The sequence below is a fragment of the Eptatretus burgeri genome, chromosome 3 (assembly GCF_056783735.1).
Source record: "Eptatretus burgeri isolate ZD-2024b chromosome 3, Ebu_testis_v1, whole genome shotgun sequence".
Taxonomy (NCBI): domain Eukaryota; kingdom Metazoa; phylum Chordata; class Myxini; order Myxiniformes; family Myxinidae; genus Eptatretus; species Eptatretus burgeri.
The window spans coordinates 13,691,482-13,712,902 of NC_140963.1; the positions used below are offsets into that span (position 1 = coordinate 13,691,482).

Here is a 21,421-nt window from a genome sequence, read left to right on the forward strand (position 1 = left end):
AATGTGTAAATGTTCCAGTTGCCTCTCCAGATACATTTGTGTCAACTACAAACAGATATCTTTTGGTCATGATCCATGTGGCAATAGCTGTTGTGACACATGAATTTCTTGTACCACCACAGTGAAATGAGTTCATCTTCATCATATCACTTGAACCTGATTACCTCTGCCACCGAAGGTGGGCAGAAGTTATGTTTTCACCCGTCTGTTTATCTGCCTACCTGTCTGTGAGTCAGTGAACAGGATCTCAAAAAGTTCAGGATGGATTCAGACAAAATTTGGTGGAGAGGTTGGGTGTGTGACAAGGATGAAATGGTGACGATCCGGATACGAATTTTTTTTTGAGTTTCTCAAGTGATTCTTCACCATTGAGAGATGGGGTCAAGAATCGCTCAGCAAATAAAATAATTCTCGGAGCCAGATCTGGATTTGGATCTTTACCGAAATGGAATCAATTCTTCCTTGTCACACATCCTATCGTGTCCACCAAGTTTCGTCCGAACCCATCCACAACTTCTTGATATTGTGCTATATATCATTTTTGGCCCCGTCTCTCAATGGTGAAGAATCAGTTTTTAAAATCCTAGCCATCAGATCCGGATCTTCACCAAAATCGAATAAGTTCGTCCTTGTCACACACACCAAACCTGCCCACCAAATTTCATTTGGATCCATCCACAACTTTTTGACGTATCCTGCACACAAACAGACAGACAGACAGAGAGACAGAGAGGGGGTGGAAACATAACCTCCTTCAACTTCGGTGGCGGAGGTAACTATCAGGAGTGAAAACTGGACATTTGGAAGGAGGAGGGATTGGGGTGGGGTGATAGCTTGAATAATTCCATCATGTTACAAAAGCTCAAGTATTGTTTCAAAGCGTGCATTGACCGAACCTGCAGTTCTGTGGCATGTATGTAAATTGTATGGAAGTATATGAAGAGTGTGTGTGTGTGTGTGTGTGTGTGTGTGTGTGTGTGTGTGTGTGTGTGTGTGTGTGTGTGTGTGTGTGTGTGTGTGTGTGTGTGTGTGTGTGTGTTCTATACATAAAAGTACAAACCATGATTTTGCTTACATATATTTTGTTGTTTGTGACAAGTAAGATTTTGGATAACTTCAGACTGTTTTTTTGTCAGCATCTGCAGGTTACGAAACTCGGCCATCAGCTCGCTGTAGGCTTCACAGAGTTTCCTTCTGCAGGGGGAAAAAAGCAATTAAACTTCAGCAGCAGACATCTGTGAAGGACATGCAAGCATGGTCCTATGACTTGTGTGAATACGATGATGTTGTGCGGTGTTCCTGCTTTTTTTTTTTTGAATTTTTTTTACAACTTTATTTTAAACAGGTTAAATGGTATTGGCATCAATAAATAAATGTGAGAAACCTTCTGTGAATAAATCAAAGAAGATCAACAAGGAAGTTATTCTATGCTGATGAACATGAAGCATTTTCTCAAAGAAAGTACTTAATGAATGTAAAAACATTTATTATAAATTGATGAACATCATACAATAATAGATTGAAGTACAGTTTATGTTCAATGGTGAAATATATTTTTTGAACTTGCTTAATCAAATTTTCATTCTTTTATATACACATCAAATTGAGCATAAATTTGATTTGTCGTTTGGCCTCTTCAAAGTAAAGTGAAAGAACATAATGAACGCCGCTGGACTCAAAGGTATCAGCTCTCTTGTTGGCTATAATCTCCGTTCCATGAGGACAAACAAGCAAACCCATGGTATCCAAGGCCATCTCCACTCATGGCTCGCAGACTTCCTCTCCTGTTGCAGTCAACGTGTGGCCCTAAATGGAGTTCTTTCATCCCCTCTTCCTGTGCAGGCTGGAGTTCCTCAAGGCAGCATTCTGGGCCCTGTTCTTTTTCTGGTTTTCATCAAGGATCTCTCCGACTCTCTGGAAAATCCTCTATATCACTTTGCTGATGACTCCACCCTCTGCCGTACCATCGGTCATCCCTCAGACCGGCAAGCAGCAGCTTCTTCGCTCACTGCAGATCTGGATAAAATCACAAACTGGTCCAACACGTGGAACATGTCTTTCAATCAGGACAAATCTCACACTCTCACTATGTCTCTTCGAAAGGACCGTTTAGAAACCCCCCCATCCACTTTCTCAACAATCCGCTGGAAGAAGTCCTTTCTTTCAAGCTTCTGGGTCTCACTATCTGCCATGACCTTTCCTGGGAATGCCACATTTCAAACCTCGCCTCCAAAGCCAGTCGCCGACTGGGAATCCTCTGTCGTGCAAAGTCCTTCCTCGGCCCTCCTGAGCTCCTGACCACTTACAAAGCTTTTGTCCGTAGTCCAATGGAGTACTGCTTCCCCTCTGGGCTGGTGCCGCCTCCCACTTTTCTCGGCTTCACGGTGTAGAAACCAGGTCATTTCGGATCATCGGCATCTCGTGCAATGAGGCTGAGTCTTTGGGCCTCTCAGTCAATCACCGCAGGTTGGTCGGTGGTCTTTCTGTCTTCTACCATCTCCTCTCCAGCCTTGCCCCCCCTGCTCTCTCTGCGATTTGTCCCCACCACATTTCCACAGGGCACTCAAGGTCCGCCAACAACCCCCTTCTGGTAAAACTAACAAAATCACGAATCACTGCTCACCTTCACTCTTTCATTCCTCTTTTTCCCCACCTTTGGAATAAACTCCCTCACTCTATTCTTCATTCTTCCCATTCTTCCCTCCAGGCTTTCAAAACAGCTGCTCACCACCACCTCTTATCATCCCCCATCCAAATCCTCAATCTTTTCTACCCCCGATAATCCACCCAAGCCCACTTCCTTCAAATTCCCTGCTTTCCTTCCTGGAAGTCCCTGTAATGTCCATCTTCTATTCCCCATGTTCCCCCCATCCCATCCCTCTCCCTTCCACAGATCTCCTAATGTGTCTGTTCCCCACTGTTTTGTCCCTCCCACTCCTGCCCCTTTTGTCTCATGCCCCCTTGCTGTGCATTGTGTGTTAGCTCTCACACGAGCCTCGACAAGGTATACAAAAAAAAACAAAAAAACAAAAACCTCTTCTGGGGAGGGTAAAAAAACAAAAACAAAACCCTTTTAAAGCTTTTCCATGTCATTCTGAGTGTACAGTGGTCGCATAATACCTCAAACTCCAATAGATGATTAAATATTTTCTCCAAATGTTTTCACTGCAGTCAAGTGCTTTAGTTATGATACACAGTGGGGAGAACAAGCATTTGATACACTGCTGATTTTGCAGGTTTTCCCACTTTCAAAGGAAGGGATTCTGGCAGATGTGATGTTCAGTTCAACGGCACATGTATTGATGAATCACCCTGTCTGTGAAACACTGTGATGACAGTTTATAGCTGGGTCAGGATTCGAACCTAGGCAGGACAGCTCAGGTCGAGCATGCATACCTCTTCGCTACACTGCCATGATGTCAACGAAACGTTTCATTTTTTCTATTTATATTATATGCGAGACTATCGCAGGCAAGTGGCCCCTGAATGTTGTTGTGGGAGAGAGTGGTATATCGATCAATATAGAGTAGTCAGTGACAGGGCGAATATTGTAGAGCGCTCGCCAAGTGGTTGAAGCACTCCAACAAAATGGTTGATAAAGAACGGCTCGCTTGATCACCGAACTGTCATATTAAACACCTTCCAGAGACACCTGAAATATCAAATATGTCCGAATTGGACAAATGAACACTTATTTTCAGGCCCAGTCACACCTTGACGTTTTAGCCAGCAATGGCAACGTATCAAAATTTATGTAAAACGCTGGCTTACGTTGAACTTTTGATGTGTTTTTTTAAAGATTCGGACGTATTCATAACGACTTGGTCTTATGCATAACGTATTAGTAACGGACACAGAACGTTTCGTTGTGTTATAGATATCTTATACCAACGAATGCTGAACCTGTTGTCGGCCTTCACAACCTATGCCCAACGATAGTCTAACTTATGCATAGCGCGCTGCACGCATCGCCGACGATGACGTGGCGTAGGTTATGGAAAGGCTGCCGCACAACGATTCAAATCATAACCGCCGCAGAAATGGAAGTGTCAACATTGCAGTCACACCTTGGCGATCTTGCCAGCGTATGCCGACCTCTGAAAAATGTGTCTAAAACGTTGGGGCACGTCGAATACGGTATGGGTAAGTTTGGTATACGTGAATAGAACGCTAAAGTACGCTATCATACGTCGTATTAAATGGAGTACGTCTTGTAATTTTAAACATGTTGAAAATTTTACGACGTACTTGCCGTATGACACACGCTCCGCATGCGATGGGAATAAGTTGTACGCACGATAAGCGATCATTGACACACATCGACACATGTTACTTGTAAGGTGCTCATAAGTCGAAACACGTCAAGGTAATGGTTAGCGTCAGTGTTCCAGACTCCCGGTTTTTTTTTTTTTTCTTCGGTATGACGGTGTTCAGTGTATAGTGTGGTTATGATTTAAATCGTTGAGCGGCAGCCTATTAATTATATTATATTATAACCGCACTCGAAATCGAAGTGTTAAAATCACCATCATTCCGAAGGAAGGAAGAAAAAAAAAAAAAAACTAAAAAAAAAAATACCAGGGAGTCTGGAACAGTGACGCTAACCATTACCTTGATGCGTTTCGACTTATGAGCACCTTACAAGTAACGTGTCTCGATGTGTGTCACCGATCGCGTAACGTGAGTACAACACGTAACTCATAGGTTAGAAATAAGTTTCGGGTACGCTAAACATTACCTCGACATGTTTTGACTTATGAGTAACTTACAAGTAACGTGTGTCGACGTGTGTCAATGATCACGTGACGTGCCTACAACTTATGGTCAGCGTTATGCGGAACATGCGAGTCATACGCTGGCATAAGTCTTAAAATTTCAAGCATGGAAAATTTGAGGACAACCGAAAAGTACAACGTTTAAAGCCAGCGTACAATGACGTATGGCATTGTTTTTCAGTGTGCTCTCAATGTTATCAAAACTTACCCATAATGTATTTCGACGTGTACCAGCGTTTTAGACAAATTTTCCAAAAATCAGCATAAGCTGGCTAAAACGTCAAGGTGTGACTGGGCCTTTAGCAGTGGAAACTGCTTGTAAGTTCGATTCTGGAGGACAAATTTTGCAATTCTTAGTTGAAGAGATACTCATGGTGACCGCATCTGCGGAAATGAAATAAACCAACAAACGCTGCCATCTCCGAGTGCCTATAAGCATTGTAATGTAACCAGTGATTCATAGCTATGATGAACAGGCATTCGATAATATAAGAGAGGGAAAAGTGAAAAAAAACAACTTTATCGTTAAGAAATCGTTGTGGCCTGTTCCAAGTCAAGGCATGGTTGAGCAGGCCAAAAAATATGATGGCTTCAGACCCCAGCGAGGTTACCCAGGATGCACCTTAAAACCCAGAGGGAGATGGCCGAGGATCGCCTGATGAAGGATATAATTAAATAATGCCGTTAATGATCTTCAAAAGGGGTGATTTAATTAACCCAAATACCCACTTTTCACTCTTGTACTTCCTTGGAGTTTTCTTCATATGCATGCAAAGTTTGAGGCTGCAAGGTTATATGGTTTTGGAGTTATGGAGGAGACACACTGACACACTGACACAGACACACACACACACTCGTATAGATTACCATTCGTAATGGTAGGTCAGATTTTTTTATCTGCCACTGGAAACGTGTAGTCCAGTACCACCCATCCCATTGTCAAGTGGGTAGCGATTAAACTGACCAAACCACCAACCTTTCTTGATGGATACAGGTGTTTTTTTATCCCAAAAGGGAGACCAAACAAAGACCCATTTAAATAAAGGCATATGAGCTCTTGAGTTTGGGAGCCAACAGCCATCCAAGGGGTGGTATTGTTGTGGGCCGGGGGCGGTGGCGAGGACGACCACAAGACGGAGCAGTTGGGCCATCTCCCACCCAACACCGGAATGGAAGGTCGTCACCCCGGATAACTCCGGAGTCGACGGGTCGCTTAAAGGACCGTGGTCATCAATATTTTGACGGCGTGAGGTTGGGTCCACTTGTCTATTCCAATTTACCTTAGTACTCACGCCGTCTAGCTACCGTGGAAGCCACACCCTCGGCCGACTCTGTCCAAACTGAGTCGCATGTACCGACTCGGGTCCGGCGTAACCAAGTGGGAATTACCAGAGCCGCGCCGGTCCAAATGAACAATTTACAGCACAATCGGCCTTCCGAGTTCTTAAGCCCGAACCATCCTGGGCCAATGAAAGAAACGCCAGGCAACGAACTGGAACATTTAACAGGGGGTTTATTTAGAGTGATCGGGAAGGGAGACACAGAGCAGACTTAATCACAAATATGCAGGCAATGTACAGTGAGCAAAAGCACTTAACAATTTCTACTTATAGGACGGCGCCACCACAGACACACACACACACCAAAAGGAAATGGACCCGGATGGTCTTTATTTCGACCCTCGCAGCCAAGGGGATAGACAAGCTGGAGGTCACAGTTTGGCCGGGTACCTGGCCGCCTCGTGCGGTTACACCGACTCCAACCCACCATGGTGGGACTTGAACCCACGACCCGGAATCCAACAAGCCCACAATCCTGGCTGCCACAAATGATGATTGAGCACCACGGTCCTGGCTTCCACGACCACCACCACGAGGAACCCCGGAAAAGACCACAGACGACGATGACTGCAGACCAAAAGACTAAAGGGAAAAAGAGCAAAAAGCCCAGACGACGACAACGACGACTACTACTACTACCACGCACACCAAGAACAATGGTGACCCCTGTCTCCTCTGACAAATCCAACCCAACTCCAGCGAACACTCAGGGGAGCCCAGCGATTCTTATCCCTCCCCCGGACGGGGTGGGGTGACCGGTCCCCTGAGGTAATCTTTGCCCTGATTGGACAGGGTTTTCTAGGATGATGTGCAGGCCATCCATGATTGGACAGGGGGAACCCCCTCCTTTCATGGGCAGAGTCGGTGTTCTGAGGTGAGGAAACCTCTGCCCACGTCCATGGTCAAACGCACATAGGCAATGGTGTCGATGGTGCGAAGAAGTGAAGGATTGATTTGTTGGCGTTGAGTATTGCAAAAATCTAACTGGAAAGAAACTTCGCAGCACACATGTAATTCCCTTAAGACATAGGGAGGAATCTAACTATACACATACTTATTGAAATAACTAAGCTTATGGACTGCTGTCTGTTTGTGTGCAAATGGCTTCCAGATCCGGAACAGTATGTCCTCGAAAATCACGAATAGCACTGGGCAGCAGCAGTGGTGGATGCAGTTACTGGTGAAAGATCTCTCTGGAGACAATGGCAGGAGTCCATAGTTCTGAGTCAGTTGGATTTCTCTTCTGTTATATAGGACTGCAGGGCAGCTTTCAGGTTCCCCAGTTGTGGTACAGTTGTGTAATGTTGGATCAGGCTCCTGGGAGCCAAGATGGTGTATCCAAGATTTGCATTAACATTGATGCACCTTAAACCCCAGCACAGGCATGGTGGAAAATGTTCTGTGGTGTGCAGGTGAAGATGGCAGGACCACATGGGCCGAAGACTATTCATTAAAGTTCTGCACATAAGCAGTTCGGGTGTGATAGACATACTATGCAAAAATAATAATAATAATAATAATAATAATAATAATAATAATAATGATCACTGGCATATCACTCTTGGAACGTGGACCAAACCGACTCATATTTGTACTGACAATAAACCTGAAAGAATAACAGCAATTATTGATCGGGAACAAGTAATGTGCAGTAAAATATTGAAATCGCAGCACTCGAGGAAACAAGGCTTGCAAATTAAGGAGGTCTTAAAGAAAAGAACTACGCCTTATCTGGTCCGGTGCAAAAATATTGACAATTGAGGAGAGGTTGGAGTTGGTTTTTCCATTTAAAACAAGACAATCGGCAAACTTAAAGCAGAAGCTATTGCCATCTTAGATTGATGAGCCTAAGACCCCAAATTGATAAAGACAGCCCATGCTACTCTTATCTCGCTTTATGCACCCACCATGACAAACAACAAGGAGTCAAAACACATATTTAATTCTGATCTGCTACATAATCTTGAAACTATTCCATGCTCTGACATTCTCCTTCTGATGCAAGACTTTAATGCCAGGATTGAAGCAGACTGCAAGACCTGGGGGCAGGTTCTCGGTACCTTTGACAAAGACAAGTCCAACTTGATTGGTGGCAGCTAACATCAACTTTGAAAGAAAAAGCCCTGGCTATCACTCACACGTTTTTTTCTTCGAATATCTGACAAACGATATTTTTCTTGGAAGCATCCAAGATCAAGAAAAGTACAACGTACTTGACTATATTATTACAAGGATATCTGATATTAACGAAGTACTATAAACGGCATTTTGCTCAACTGGTCACTACCTCATTCACAGGATTTGTAAACTAAAGATAATATCGGCTAAAAAAAAAAGAAAAAGAAAAAAAAAGAGACTAAAAACTATGAAAGAAACTCCATGTGCACAAACTAGAGAATATTGACATCTAAAATGGGATTGTAGAGTTAGTGAGTAAAATTGTGTTTGAAGGTGATGTTGACCATCAGTGGAAGCAGCTCAGTGACCCTATCTAACAAACATCCTTAAAAATTACACTGGTCAACAACAAATTTGTTGTCTGCATTTTTTAAGCTGATTTAGGACGAATCTGATGCGCTGAATCCAAAACTCACATTAGTTTTGTTCAATCAGGTCAAGTTTTTGAGATATGGCCACATGTCGTTTTTTACATTTTTGTTCACATGTACGCATGTGTGGAGCATTTTAGAAGAAGTTGGTGGGGGTAAAATGTCATGTCAAATAATTGTTTTGATTGGAAATAATTATTTTAATGACAAGAAGTATTCAGGTACGATAGTTCTGGGTGATTATGTCGAAAAGGGATCAGTTTGAAGTCATAAAACCTCAAAATCTTCCAAAAATTGGTGAGGCAAAGCATAAATTGTGATGCAATTCCAGTGCCTATCTTCGGCGAACTTCCTGACATTAGTGACGAAGATGCCTCCAGTGTTGAAGGACATGAAGAAGAAGAAGTGGTTCTTGAAGATGATGCTCCACATCCATTTTCCCAAAAGGAGTTGAATGATCTAGTTCGCGACCTCAGCTTGTCAAAGGACTCTGCCGAACTGTTGGCATCCAGATTGAAGGAAAAAACCTCCTCTCTGACAGTGCTCGCATCAGCTTCTTCCGCAACAGGCATCAAGAGTACCTCCGTTTTTTCTCTGAAGAGAAGGACTTGGTGTACTGTGCTGATATTGCGCAGCTTCTGCTCAAGCTTGGAGTGCCACAGTACGAACCCAAAGATTGGAGACTGTTCATTGACAGCAGCAAGCGATCACTGAAATGTGTTCTGCTACACAACGGCAACCAGTTTGCCTCTGTACCCATCGCTCACTCGACTACACTGAAGGAGAAGTATGAAGCGGTGAAGTACGTGCTGGAGAAAATTGGTTATGATCAGCATAAGTGGTTTATTTGTGTTGACCTGAAGATGGTGAACTTTTTGTTGGGACAACAGTCTGGCTTCACCAAGTACCCATGTTTTCTGTGCATGTGGGATAGTAGGGACCGTGCTCAGCATTACACGAAGAAGGACTGGCCTGTGCGGGAGGAATTGGTGCCATGCAAAGAAAGGAACGTCATCAACGACCCTATGGTGGACAGAGACAGAATACTCTTCCCACCGCTGCACATCAAGCTCGGCTTAATCAAGCAGTTCACCAAGGCTCTGGACAAAGATGGTGACTGCTTCACTTACTTGTGCCAGGCTTTTCCAGGATTGACCATGGAGAAGTTGAAAGCTGGCATCTTTGATGGTTCTCAGATCCGTCAGCTCATCAGAGATCCAGAGTTCAAAAACTCAATGAACGAAGTGGAACTGGAAGCGTGGAAGACATTTGTTTTGGTAGTGAAGAACTTTCTTGGCAACAATAAGGCCAGAAACTACGCAGAACTTGTCAACAACATGCTGACTGCTTTCAGAAACCTGGGCTGCAACATGAGCATCAAGATGCACTACCTATTTTCACATATGAACCGGTTTCCTGAGAACCTGGGTTCAATGAGTGACGAGCAGGGGGAGAGATTCCATCAGGACATGAAGGAGATGGAGACCAGGTATCAGGGTCGCTGGGACACAGTCATGATGGCTGACTACTGTTGGAATCTGAAGAGAGACCTCCCTGCCGCTGAACATTCCAGGAGTTCGAAGAAACGGAAGTTCAAGCCCTGAAGTTTGAACAGTGGTGACGCAACATGCAATTTACTTGTACTTACCTTTATCAATGCCCACCATTCAGATGACAGTAATCGATGTTTCTATCATGTAATCAATAAATGTTCTTGGCAAAACATTTTTTTTTCTTAAAAACATGTTTAGGATGATATGTGTTGACAAAAATCAGCTGATAATGCCACAAAAATGTAATTGATTTTGTCACAAGATCTGATTTTTTCAAATTAACTTAGCACAAAAACCTGACCTGATGGAGAGAAACGGATGCCATTTCCTGATTCAGCAGTGCCAGAATACCCTAATTCACTTGTAGAAATCTAGACAACATTCAGAAAGTAAAAAATTGTTGACCAGTGTTATTGGTAAAATCCAACAAAAAAATGGTGATTGGTTTGATGAAAATACAGACATCATGAAGCTCTGCAGTGCAAGACAGATAGCAAACTAGAAGGGCACTCAGTAGAGGGCATACCTCCGTCACACAATGCCAGATCCAGGAGAACACATCGGGCCCAAGAGATTTTTGAAAATGTCATGCCATATATCATTTTTTACCCCATCGCTGAGTAGTGAAGAATTACTTTATATATTAATAATATAAAAAAAATTTTTTTCGGGATCTGGCTCCGGATCTTTACCAAAATCAAACAAATTAATTCTTGTCACACACCCAACCTGTTCACCAAGTTTCGTCCACAACGTTTTGAGATATCCTGCACACAAACAAACAAACAAACAAACAAAGAAAAAGATGTCGAGCAGAGCACGATACTTGCAAGATCCACCCCCCCACCCCCCTCCAAAGGTTGCCATGGATACATCAAATTGTCCATTTCATCAAGATTAAAATTGACAATCTTAATCAAAGCTCAGGTCAATCAGATGTAAATCGATGATTTTTCAATTGAAAATTGATCATTTTAGAAGTTTGACCTTGAGTTGACCTTTGACCTTTTGATCTCAAAAATAGTTGGTTTCCCAATTCACAATATGCAAATCCTGCTCAACTTTCAAGTCAATTGGATGAAAAATGACGATTTTAGAAATTTGACCTCAAATGGAGAAAGAATCCACAGGAATTTAAAGATGCCATTATTATCACCATCTAGAAAAAGAAGTGTGACCGAGCAGAATATAGAAGGATCTATAACTGGGAAAGTCTTGGTGAAAATTATCCTGAAAAGGCGACAGATAATTGCAAATAGCATTCTTCCAAAAAACAAATTTAGTTCCAGAGTTAATAGATCGACCATTAATATGATATTTACGATGAGGCAACTCCAGAAATATTTCGATTTGTCTTTCCCTTTTACATCATTTAGCAATACGTTGTCATGTTATTAAAACCACTACGCGATCTGCATCACCTCAACTCAGACTTATGCCGCTTTCTAAGCATTATCTTTTATTCTCGAGCATTTTCAGTTCACTGGAATGAAAAATATGCTAGAATACTCCACCAGTGAAAAGTTTGAGAACACCCGCATTTTTCCAGTTTTTACTGAAATTTAAGCAGTTCAAGTCCAGTGAATAACCTGAAATGGTACAAAAGCTAAGCAGTAAAGTGCCAGAGGTTAACAAAAAAGTTTAGGTCAGCAAAAACTGAAAAATAATGTAAATTTCAGAGTTGTTAAAAAAGGCCATTTTCAAGGAACAAGCAATGGGTTAGCAACTGCAGCTGTTCTGCAGCAATGGAAGCAAATCAAGCCTTGAACGTTGATGCAAACAATTCCTACAAGTGTCCCAACTTTTGTTGATTAGTTACAAACCCTCTGTCTGTATAAAAGTAGTGTTGTAACAGACTGTGTTGCTATACCCTCTGAAGCATTATTTGGACAATATTACACTGCAGGAAGTAGTATATTGCTACCATAATGGTGAGAAAAAGACAATTAACAAAGGAAGACAGACAGACCATTATATATATATTACTAAAACTCTCATCATGTATGTATGTATGTATGTATGTATGTATGAATGCATGTATGAATGTATGTATGTTCACGAAATACAGCCAAAAACGGTACACGACAGCGCAAAAATTTTAGGGCCACCTTACTCACCATTCTCCTGTGGTGTGCAGTATCAAGTTTTGTTCAAATCGGGAAATGAAAAAATTATTTAAAAAAATCAATTCCCAATTCATTCAAGTACTCTTCGAATTTGATCTATGCAAACAACCTGAGTGGTATACAGTAATCCCCCGTTTCTCGCGGGGGTTACGTTCCAAACCTCCACGCGCTAAGTGAAAATCCGCGATGAATAGACGCCTCCCCGAAAAAATCGATTCGTCTGGTCTGGTCGGTTTGGGTTTGAGGTGCCTGAGATCGACTAGTCTGGTCTGGTCGGTTTGGCAGTGATTGGGTTTGAGGTGCCGGAGATCGACTAGTCTGGTCTGGTCGGTTTTGAGGTGCTGGGTTTGAGCAGTGCTCGTCCAACGGTGGCAAACCTTTTTCCTTCCCGAAGCATATATCGAGTACCTTTACCTTAACCTTCTCCTGGAGCGTCCCAGGACCTTCCTCTGGCGCTTCAGTTCCTTGCCAGAAGCCTTAGAAGGTGCAGGGCATTTTGGCGGCATCGTGGGGCTTGGAGAAAAAAACGTAGAAAATATTCGTAGTTCACAAGCGAAACTTTGTCTCGTGCGTTGTGTGACTGGTCGAGCACCACGCATTATAATTTATTGCTTAAATAATTTATATTTTATATATTATCACCGCGATGTACCGGGGGAATCCACAGAAAAAATTAGTTACGTTCCAAGGGAAAACCCACGATGAACCGGGGGCACGATAGGTGAACCGCGATGAAGCGGGGGTTGACTGTAGTTCGCTGAAGCTATCTATTTTTTCTTTTTCTTTAAAAATGATTTTTTTAATCAACCGCTGTCACAACGGGAACCCAACGGGTTCACGGGTCGTCGAGTAATCCTTAAAATTGTAGGTCTTTCCTTTAGAGAAATTGCAAAAAAGCCAACGTGTCAGTGAGTGCAGTTTCCTACACCATCAAAAGGCACTTGGAAACTGGAGGAAACCGACAGGAAGAGGTCTGGCAGACCCAAAGCCACAACACAATCAGAAGACAAGTTTCTGAGAGTCAACAGCTTGCGTGATGGGCGGCTCACAGGAGAGCAGCTTCAAGCTCAGCTTAACACTGGTCGAAGTAAGGAAGTCTCAGTTTCAACTGTGAAGAGAAGACTTCGAGCTGCAGGTTTGACAGGTCGAGTGGCAGTAAGAAAGCCATTGCTAAGATGGCAAAATAAGAAAAAGAGGCTTGCCTGGGCCATGAGGCACTGCCAGTGGACTACTGAAAACTGGAAGAAGGTCTTATGGACCGATGAATCAAAATTTGAAATCTTTGGTTCATCACGCAGGGTTTTTGTATGCCGTCGAGTTGGCGAAAGGATGGTTCCTCAGTGTGTGACACCAACTGTCAAGCATGGAGGAGGAAGCGTGATGATCTGGGGCTCTTTTTCTGGATCCAGTCAGAGACTTGCACAGAGTGACTGGCGCCCTGAACCAAAAGGGCTACCACAGCATTTTGCAGCGCCATGCAATACCCTCTGGTCTATACCTAGTTGGTCAGGGGTTCATCCCACAGCAAGATAACGACCCAAAACATACCGAAAGTCACTCTACCCTGGAAGTGCTGCTTCTGCTTTCCCACAATGGATGAAGGCCCTCAATGCTAGACATGAAATCAGAGCCATCTCCCTCGACATATTGTGTGCCTTCATTATGGTCTGGGACCCTGCCCTGCTCACCAAACTCTCCTCTGATGGAGTCCAAGGACATCTCCACTTATGGCCCGCAAACTTCCTCTCCTGTCCCAGTGAACGTGTGACCCTTAATGGAGTTCTCTCATCCCCTCTTCCTGTCCAGGATGGAGTTCCTCAAGGCAGTGTTCTGGGCCCTGTTCTTTTTCTGGTTTTCATCAATGATCTCTCTTACTCTCTGGAAAAGCCTCTTTATCACTTTGCTATTGACTCCACCCTTTGCCGTACCATCTGCCATCCCTCAGATCGGCAAACAGCAGTGTCTTCACTCTCTGCATATCTGGATGAAATCTCAAGCTTGTCCAGCACATGGAACATGTCTTTCAATCCTGACAAATCTCACACTCTCACGATGTCTCTCTGAAAGGACCATTTGGAACCCCCCCCCCGTCCCATCCCCTGCATCTATTTTCTCAACAATACTCTTGAAGAAGTCCTTTCATTCAAGCTTCAGGGTCTCACTATCTGCCATGATCTTTCCTGGGAGAGCCACATTTCCAAGCTGGCCTCCAAAGCCAGTCGCCGACTGGGCATTCTCCGTCGTGCAAAGTCCTTCCTTCGCACACCTGAGCTCCTGAACACCAACAAAGCTTTCATCCACAACCTGATGGAGTACTGCTCTCCCCTCTGTGCTGGTGCTCCCGCTTCACACCTTTTTCGACTTCACGCTGTGGAAATCAAGGCATTCAAGACAATTGGTATGTGCAGGAATGAAGCGAAGTCTTTTGGTTTCTCACTCTCTCACCGTAGGCAGGTAGGTGGTCTTTCTGTCCTCTACTGTCTCCTCTCCTGCCTCACCCCATCCTCCCCCCCCCCCGCTCTGTCTGTGATCTGTCCCCCTCCATATTTCTGCAGGGCGTTCAAGGTCCACCAGAAACTCCCTTCTGGTGAAAGTACCAAAATCAAGAATCACTGCTCATCTTCACTCTTTCATTCCTCTTTTTTCTCACCTCTGGTACAAACTCCCACACTCTCTTCAGTTGCACTCTTCCCTCTGGGTGTTCAAAACAGCTGTTCACCACCATCTCTTATCTTCCCCCATCCAAAACCATGATCTTTTCTACCCCCCTAACCCACCGCAAACTCACTTCCTTCAAATTCCCTGAAGTGTCCATCTTGCTTACCCCGTGTACCCTGCCCCATCCCTGTTACTTCCACATCTCCTAATATCTCTGTTCCCCACTGTTTTGTGCTTCACTCTCCTTCCCCTCTTGGCTCCTGTTCCCTTTGTTTTACGTTATGTTTTAGCTCTTCTATGAGCCTCGACATTGCACGCAAAAAAACCAAGAGCTCCAAATTGGGAGATCGCAAAAATTTTTTTTTTTAAAGAAAAAAAACAAATCAAAGCAAAAAAATAAAAATAAATAAATTAAATTAAACAAACAACAATCACCAAAAGAATGACTGCTTTGTGTCTTGTATTGTACTGTATAATGGCTAAGACACAGCATAAAAGTGTTACCTTAGAAGTGAAATTGGATGTTATTCATAGAATGGATGATGATGAATGTGCTGTTGATGTCATCAGGTTATTAAGTTTGCCTCCAACTGCAGTGCGTGCCATCTATAAAAATGCTGACATTCATTGAAGGAGGAAGAAGAGGAGGTACCACAAAATTTGACTGCTTCTGGAAGAGGTTTATTTTTATTTAAATATGTCTGGTAACTGTTTATTTATTATTTTTTATGTTTTTGAATACAACTATCATTAATGAAAGCAAAGGTCAAAATCAAAGATAAAAAGCAAAATATAATACATGAAGTGGTGACGTAATGAACGCATCCACCATGTATTCCATCAATTCTTTTTCGAAAAACCGCTTTGATTTACGTCATTTCTATATTTGTCGTACCTTTCAAGAAAGCATCCCCGAAGTAAACCGGGGTCTCACAGCACAAGGAAAAATAAATAAATCAATAAAAATTTGCTTGCACATCATCAAAATCTCTGCACTGTCTTTGTCGACTTTACAAAAGAATTTGATTCAGTGGATTGGGAACTATTGTGGAAGCTGCTCGGCTTATGTGGATGCCCTGGCAAGCTGGTAAAGATGATAAGTTTCCTTGGCGACATGAAAGCATTTGTCTCTGTTGGTGGTGAGATTATCAAAATCTTTGATGCAAGTCCTGGGATAAAACAGTCCTGGGGTATGTAAGCTTCAATGCGATCAATGATAACATCTATATATAGTACTGTATACGAGTGTGGTGTGTGTGTGTGTGTATGTGTGTGTGGACTTTTTTTTTTCTAAACAATTCCACACACCTTGTCCAATCCCCACCAAATGTTGCATATATGCTGGGGGTACCCATTGTCAGGTCATGGGCATGACGTCATAAAACTACCGTTTCCCATCAGTCATTGACCTTGACTTCCCTCTTACATGATGAACATGATGGACAGTCGATGATTAGCGTTTTTCCGTAGTTGTAACACTACTGTTTTTGTGCTGCTGTGATGCTCTGGTATTTTGTGGGCACTTTACTATCACGTTGTGAATTTTGTGTCGATTTACTCATTCATTTAGGATTTTCTTCTGCTCTTTATATTTACTGTATGTGGCTGCAAGGTATGTATGCCACATTCAGTTTGCTGATGTGAATTTTAAAGAAAATTATTGCATTTAATTTATATTGGAGAGGAAAAAAAATAAAATAACATCCCACCACCACCTGTTTTGGCCGCCGAAGTGAGGCCCAATGTGGCAAGCACATTGCACGGTACGCAGATTAAAAGTAGTCTGTTGGAGAGTGGTTACACACCAACCCTAAAAAGTATGATGCCAAAGGCCTCAGGAAGCTGACATTGAGATCGGACAAGTGTATCTTACTCCTCGGGATTGTGTTGAAAAATGACAAGTGGGCTCACTAAAGAACTGCGGAAGCAAAATGGCATGATTTATTGACTTCCATTTATTATTTATACAATCTGTGATTATAAACCTCACCACGAGTTAACGGAGGGATGGGACAAACTATTGGAATCGGTCTGTGTGTCAATAAATGTGTGTTTGAGTGAATGGACTCGTCCACATGCAGATCTACCCTGGGGAGGTTCTGCATTGTTCAATGCTCATTTTAATTTTTATTACTTGCAAAATCGAAGATTTTTCAAGTATATGGGTTCGTCTGTTTGTCTGTCACCTACAGGTTCCAATTTTAAACCGATCTTCACGAAACTTCACCACATGGTAGGATTTGTCATAAGGAAGAAGCATATTCTTTTTGAGGTCAAAAGGTCAACACAGGCCAAAGGTCCACAACTTGTGTGAGATTTCTAAAATCCTCAATTTTCATCCCATTTCCTTGAAATTTGAAGAGGAGTTGCATGCATATTTGGTCATTTAATTCAACCACCAATTATTTTTGAGGTCAAATTTGTTTTATGGATTTTGCAAGTGTTGTGCTCTACACTACGTTTTTTGGTATTCTTCTTATAATAGTCTTCTTGCCGTTTTTTGTTATTCTGGATTAGTGTTGGAATTTGTACATTTCGTGATGACTACATATTGCGTGGGATTGTGAAAGGAACTAAAAGTTTGTGTGTAAATGTCCCAACCTTGAAGGAGTTATCCCAATCCCATGTTCTTGGTAAGGTGGAGAGAGTGTTCTTGGGCCTTGGTGTACACCCACTGGATTGTTATTATAGGCTTTTTTTAAATCGTCGGTTGCATTTAAGATCCATTTCTATAAGCACTTCTCGTTTTCATCGATATTTTGCTACTTGTGGAATTGGGGCATAAAATAAGCAATTTGTTCCGTGATATTTAACAACATTGGTGGAGATCAATGTGTTTTCTTATCTTTTTATGACGACATTTCGCGATGCTTAATTATTAGTATTGATGTCATATATCTGTTTATATTAGAAACAGCCTGAGGGAGAGGGGTGGTGGGGTTAATATATTTATGCCATGGCTGATAATTCCTCCCCAAACCCCCCCCCCCCCCCCGTTTGCAGCAGGGGTCAGTCAACCACTTACACTGTGGCAGGTGCACAGGAGAAAATTTAAGTCGTCTCCCACCCTCCCCAACCCATGACCTGATGCTGGGTAGTACCAACATGTATGAAATTATTATGGTATGCTCTAACAGTAACACAAACACGGATAAATGCTGTTTACTTATTACATCATAAAGGTGCCGTTAGTGGCTGGACATGGATACACTCACTCGATTATATATAGCTAGTGTGGCTTTATATATGCAGTATGCCTCATTCTAAACTTCAATGTTGAAATTTTAATAAAGTTTTACCCAACCATCTTAAACACAAGTTGTGTTTCTGCTGGTATTATATCCTATCAAACCCAAATACATTGTTCTGCTCACATGGTCTTGAGAGCAAATTTGTTATTCATGTTACCCCAGTGGAAATAGGAGGGTTAGCAAAAGACCATATATTTTCATTTCTACATAAAGATTATAAAACCACAAACAGTTTGTGAGGCTGACTTTCTATTCATACTTGAAGATTTAGACCTCAAACCCCACTTGATCTGAGTCACAAGATAACTGAGAATTGGCAATCTGAAAGAGTGCTGAAATCCATATCCCACCTTTCATCTGAAGTGGTATTTTGTTCTTCCACATTGTGCTTGCTCTTCAAAACAAACTTCTGACACCAACGCTCTTTCTGGAGAATGACGACGACACAAATTACTACTCGAAGGAAAAGGGCATTGATGACAAACTCAAACAAATGGTTTGCAAACTCATCAACAATTCCCCAAAGCAAAACTTCGTAGAACAATCATAATCAGAATTTTGTAAGGTTTCTGTCACAATTCTTCATGCGTGCCTTCCACCAACTTCTGTAAGTTACGGTTACTCAAAATAATGTTGATGAAAGGACTTCGTGACTGCAGTGGTCGCTGAATCAAATGTTTCTAAATATCTCCACTCATGCAGAACACTACTGCAGCCCTTGCCTCATGTACACTTCCCAGACTTGCAAAAAAGTTTCGTCAAAATGCAATCATAGTTACATCAATGTATTTGACCTATTCAACACAAAAAGCTTATCAATGTGCCAAGCATGATTATGTATGCAATGCATCCAAATTAACAGCAAAATAATGTGCATCAAATCCCCAAATCAGCATTGTGGGTTAGTAGTAATTACAGGGATTGGTTGTGCATTGAGGTTGCAATAATGAAATGATAAATTGTAACTACTATCACCCACAAGTGAAACATACAAACTGGGAAGTAAAGAAAGAGGAAGAAAAGAATTAAGGGGGAGGGAGAGGGTGGGGAACGGCAGGTTGGTCGTGAGGGCCGAAAAGAAGGAAGTGTAATTCAAATGCAATATTACAGGATCTCCATCATCCTTTGATTGCACGGTGGGCTGTTAAACTACTAGAATCTCAGCATGCAGGGTGATGCATGAAGGTATGTGTCGTCCTTCACGTGTTCGTAAAACCAAAGGACCTGTCCACATGTGGATGTTAAGATCCCAAGAGTACGCAAGTTATCACCTGATCTGGAAGTAAAATTACAGATAATTGCACAATCCCTTTTACCAACTCACACTTGGAAGGTATAGCAATTATGCCAATACCTCCAACGTGGGAGTCCAGGAAGGTGCCTCGTCCTGCAGTGGACTGAAAACAGGCAATGGTGATGAAAGTGATAATCCTAAATTATCCTCAGCAAAGGTTTATTTGCATCAAAATCAGCAATTATCCTGCAATTAGAGTAGGCAGTGTTTGTTTGTTTGTTTGACTCGTGTGCACTCCTGAAACACTGAACAGAACAAGTTGAAACCATTGTGGTTGTACCTGTGGGGTGCACGGAAACGTTTCAGGTCATAAGAATAAATAAATAAATAAATAAATAAATAAATAAAAATCATCGTCCCAGGGGTTGAGGGTGGGGGAGGACCCCAATTCTCTCTGTAAATATGTGGATGGCATTGCACCATTCCTGGTGGGAGGGGTGTTACAAGTGTTACGAAAATACAACATTCGTCGCTCAACTGGCAGGTCCGTAATTCACGGCGCAACCGGCCCGTCCGTAATTCACGGCGCAACCGATTCACACCCATCAACTCTCACGTTTTTGCCGTGAGACTCACGACTTTCTGTTGAAAGTCACGTTCTCACATTTTCGTTTGATAAATTCTCACACTTTTATTAAATTTCTCGGCACCAAAAAATATTTCCAACATTATTGCATTGCGACTGGTTTAACTGATGTTATAACCTTGAATACCGACTTAAATCCGATTGCTTCGCTGTAATGCACTCAACAGACAAGGACGAAGGCTCTAAAGTGGGAACAACAGGTTTTATCCAGACACGGGCACAACCCAGCAAAGCACAGCATCGGAACATGAGTGGGTCACATGACTGCTTAACCACGCCCCGGTGCACCCATGGATGCATGTGCATTATCATAAACTACTGAAACATCTAATTCGCGTAGCTCCGCACTTCCTATATGAGAGAAAGAGCATGATTGGTCATTTAGTGAGGACCATCCTGATCCAATGAAATGTCTTGTTACTGGGGGGTTCATTTTTCATGTGAAATCGCCACAAAATACTGGGAAATATGATCAATATGCTGAAATAATACATCATAATTACAAGGATAATGAGTGTTTCAATTCCTGTATCGCATTTGATCTGTTAATGAAAATAAAATGTATGTCTCGTTTGTTCATTTCTTTTAGTCCATGCAGTGGGCTAAACAGTCACAACATGACATAAAAACCTATCTTCTGACTGAAAAAAAAAAATGGATGAATTTGGCACCAGAATGCAGGAAATTGCATCTCAGACACACCAGAAAGCAAACATTATCTGGGAGGGCATCAACCCAGACCCCCCCCCCCGAGATTTTTTGGGCGTTTTCTGTCCTCAATTGTCGATTGCTTCGCGACCTCGCTGCACACATTTTACGTTCTCACGCTTTTTCATAATTAGGGGTTGACAGGTCTGATTAACCCGTCCATAATTTCTGGGGGAATTTACCCCTCCGTAGAAACAGGTTCTTGGCTGGTATTGTACACCACTCCTTCCAAATTCCATAACCAGGTGATGCATGACGTCATCGCCGGGTGTCGAAGGAAGGGAGTACTCAGTTTTTACTCCATTTCCTTTCTTGTTACTTGCAAAATCAAAGATTTGTTATCTCCTCCTTGTTGTTGGGACCAACCAAAAACCAACCTCCTTGTTGGGACCCCAGGTTCAAATTTCATAAATTAAAACTATTTGCAGATTGTCCATTTGTGTCCTTAAAATTCATCGAAAAAGTACATGAATACCTTGCAACACCCTTCACATGCAATGGAATATACAAGATCTTTCATGAGCCAAAGAAACTCAGGAAAGAGAAAAACACTGAATCTGAAAGGCAAATGAAGAAAGAAA

The 21,421-nt window shown here is 42.4% G+C and overlaps 1 protein-coding gene across 8 annotated transcripts in view; it reads right to left on the bottom strand.

Moving 5' to 3' along the window:
- The window catches only part of LOC147029421 (uncharacterized), a 112,125-nt gene that overhangs the window by 13,878 nt on the left and 76,826 nt on the right, over window positions 1-21,421 (bottom strand). For 7 of the 8 annotated variants that reach the window (XM_085872467.1, XM_085872465.1, XM_085872461.1 and 4 more), the window contains 2 exons: window positions 18,603-18,679; window positions 1,076-1,194 (listed from right to left, as the gene is read on the bottom strand). In XM_085872467.1, coding sequence (XP_085728593.1) covers window positions 1,076-1,194; window positions 18,603-18,679 — 196 coding nt within the window. Of the gene's footprint in view, window positions 1-1,075; window positions 1,195-10,941; window positions 10,985-18,602; window positions 18,680-21,421 lie in introns of all 8 variants that reach the window. The other variant, XM_085872468.1, reaches the window with a different exon arrangement.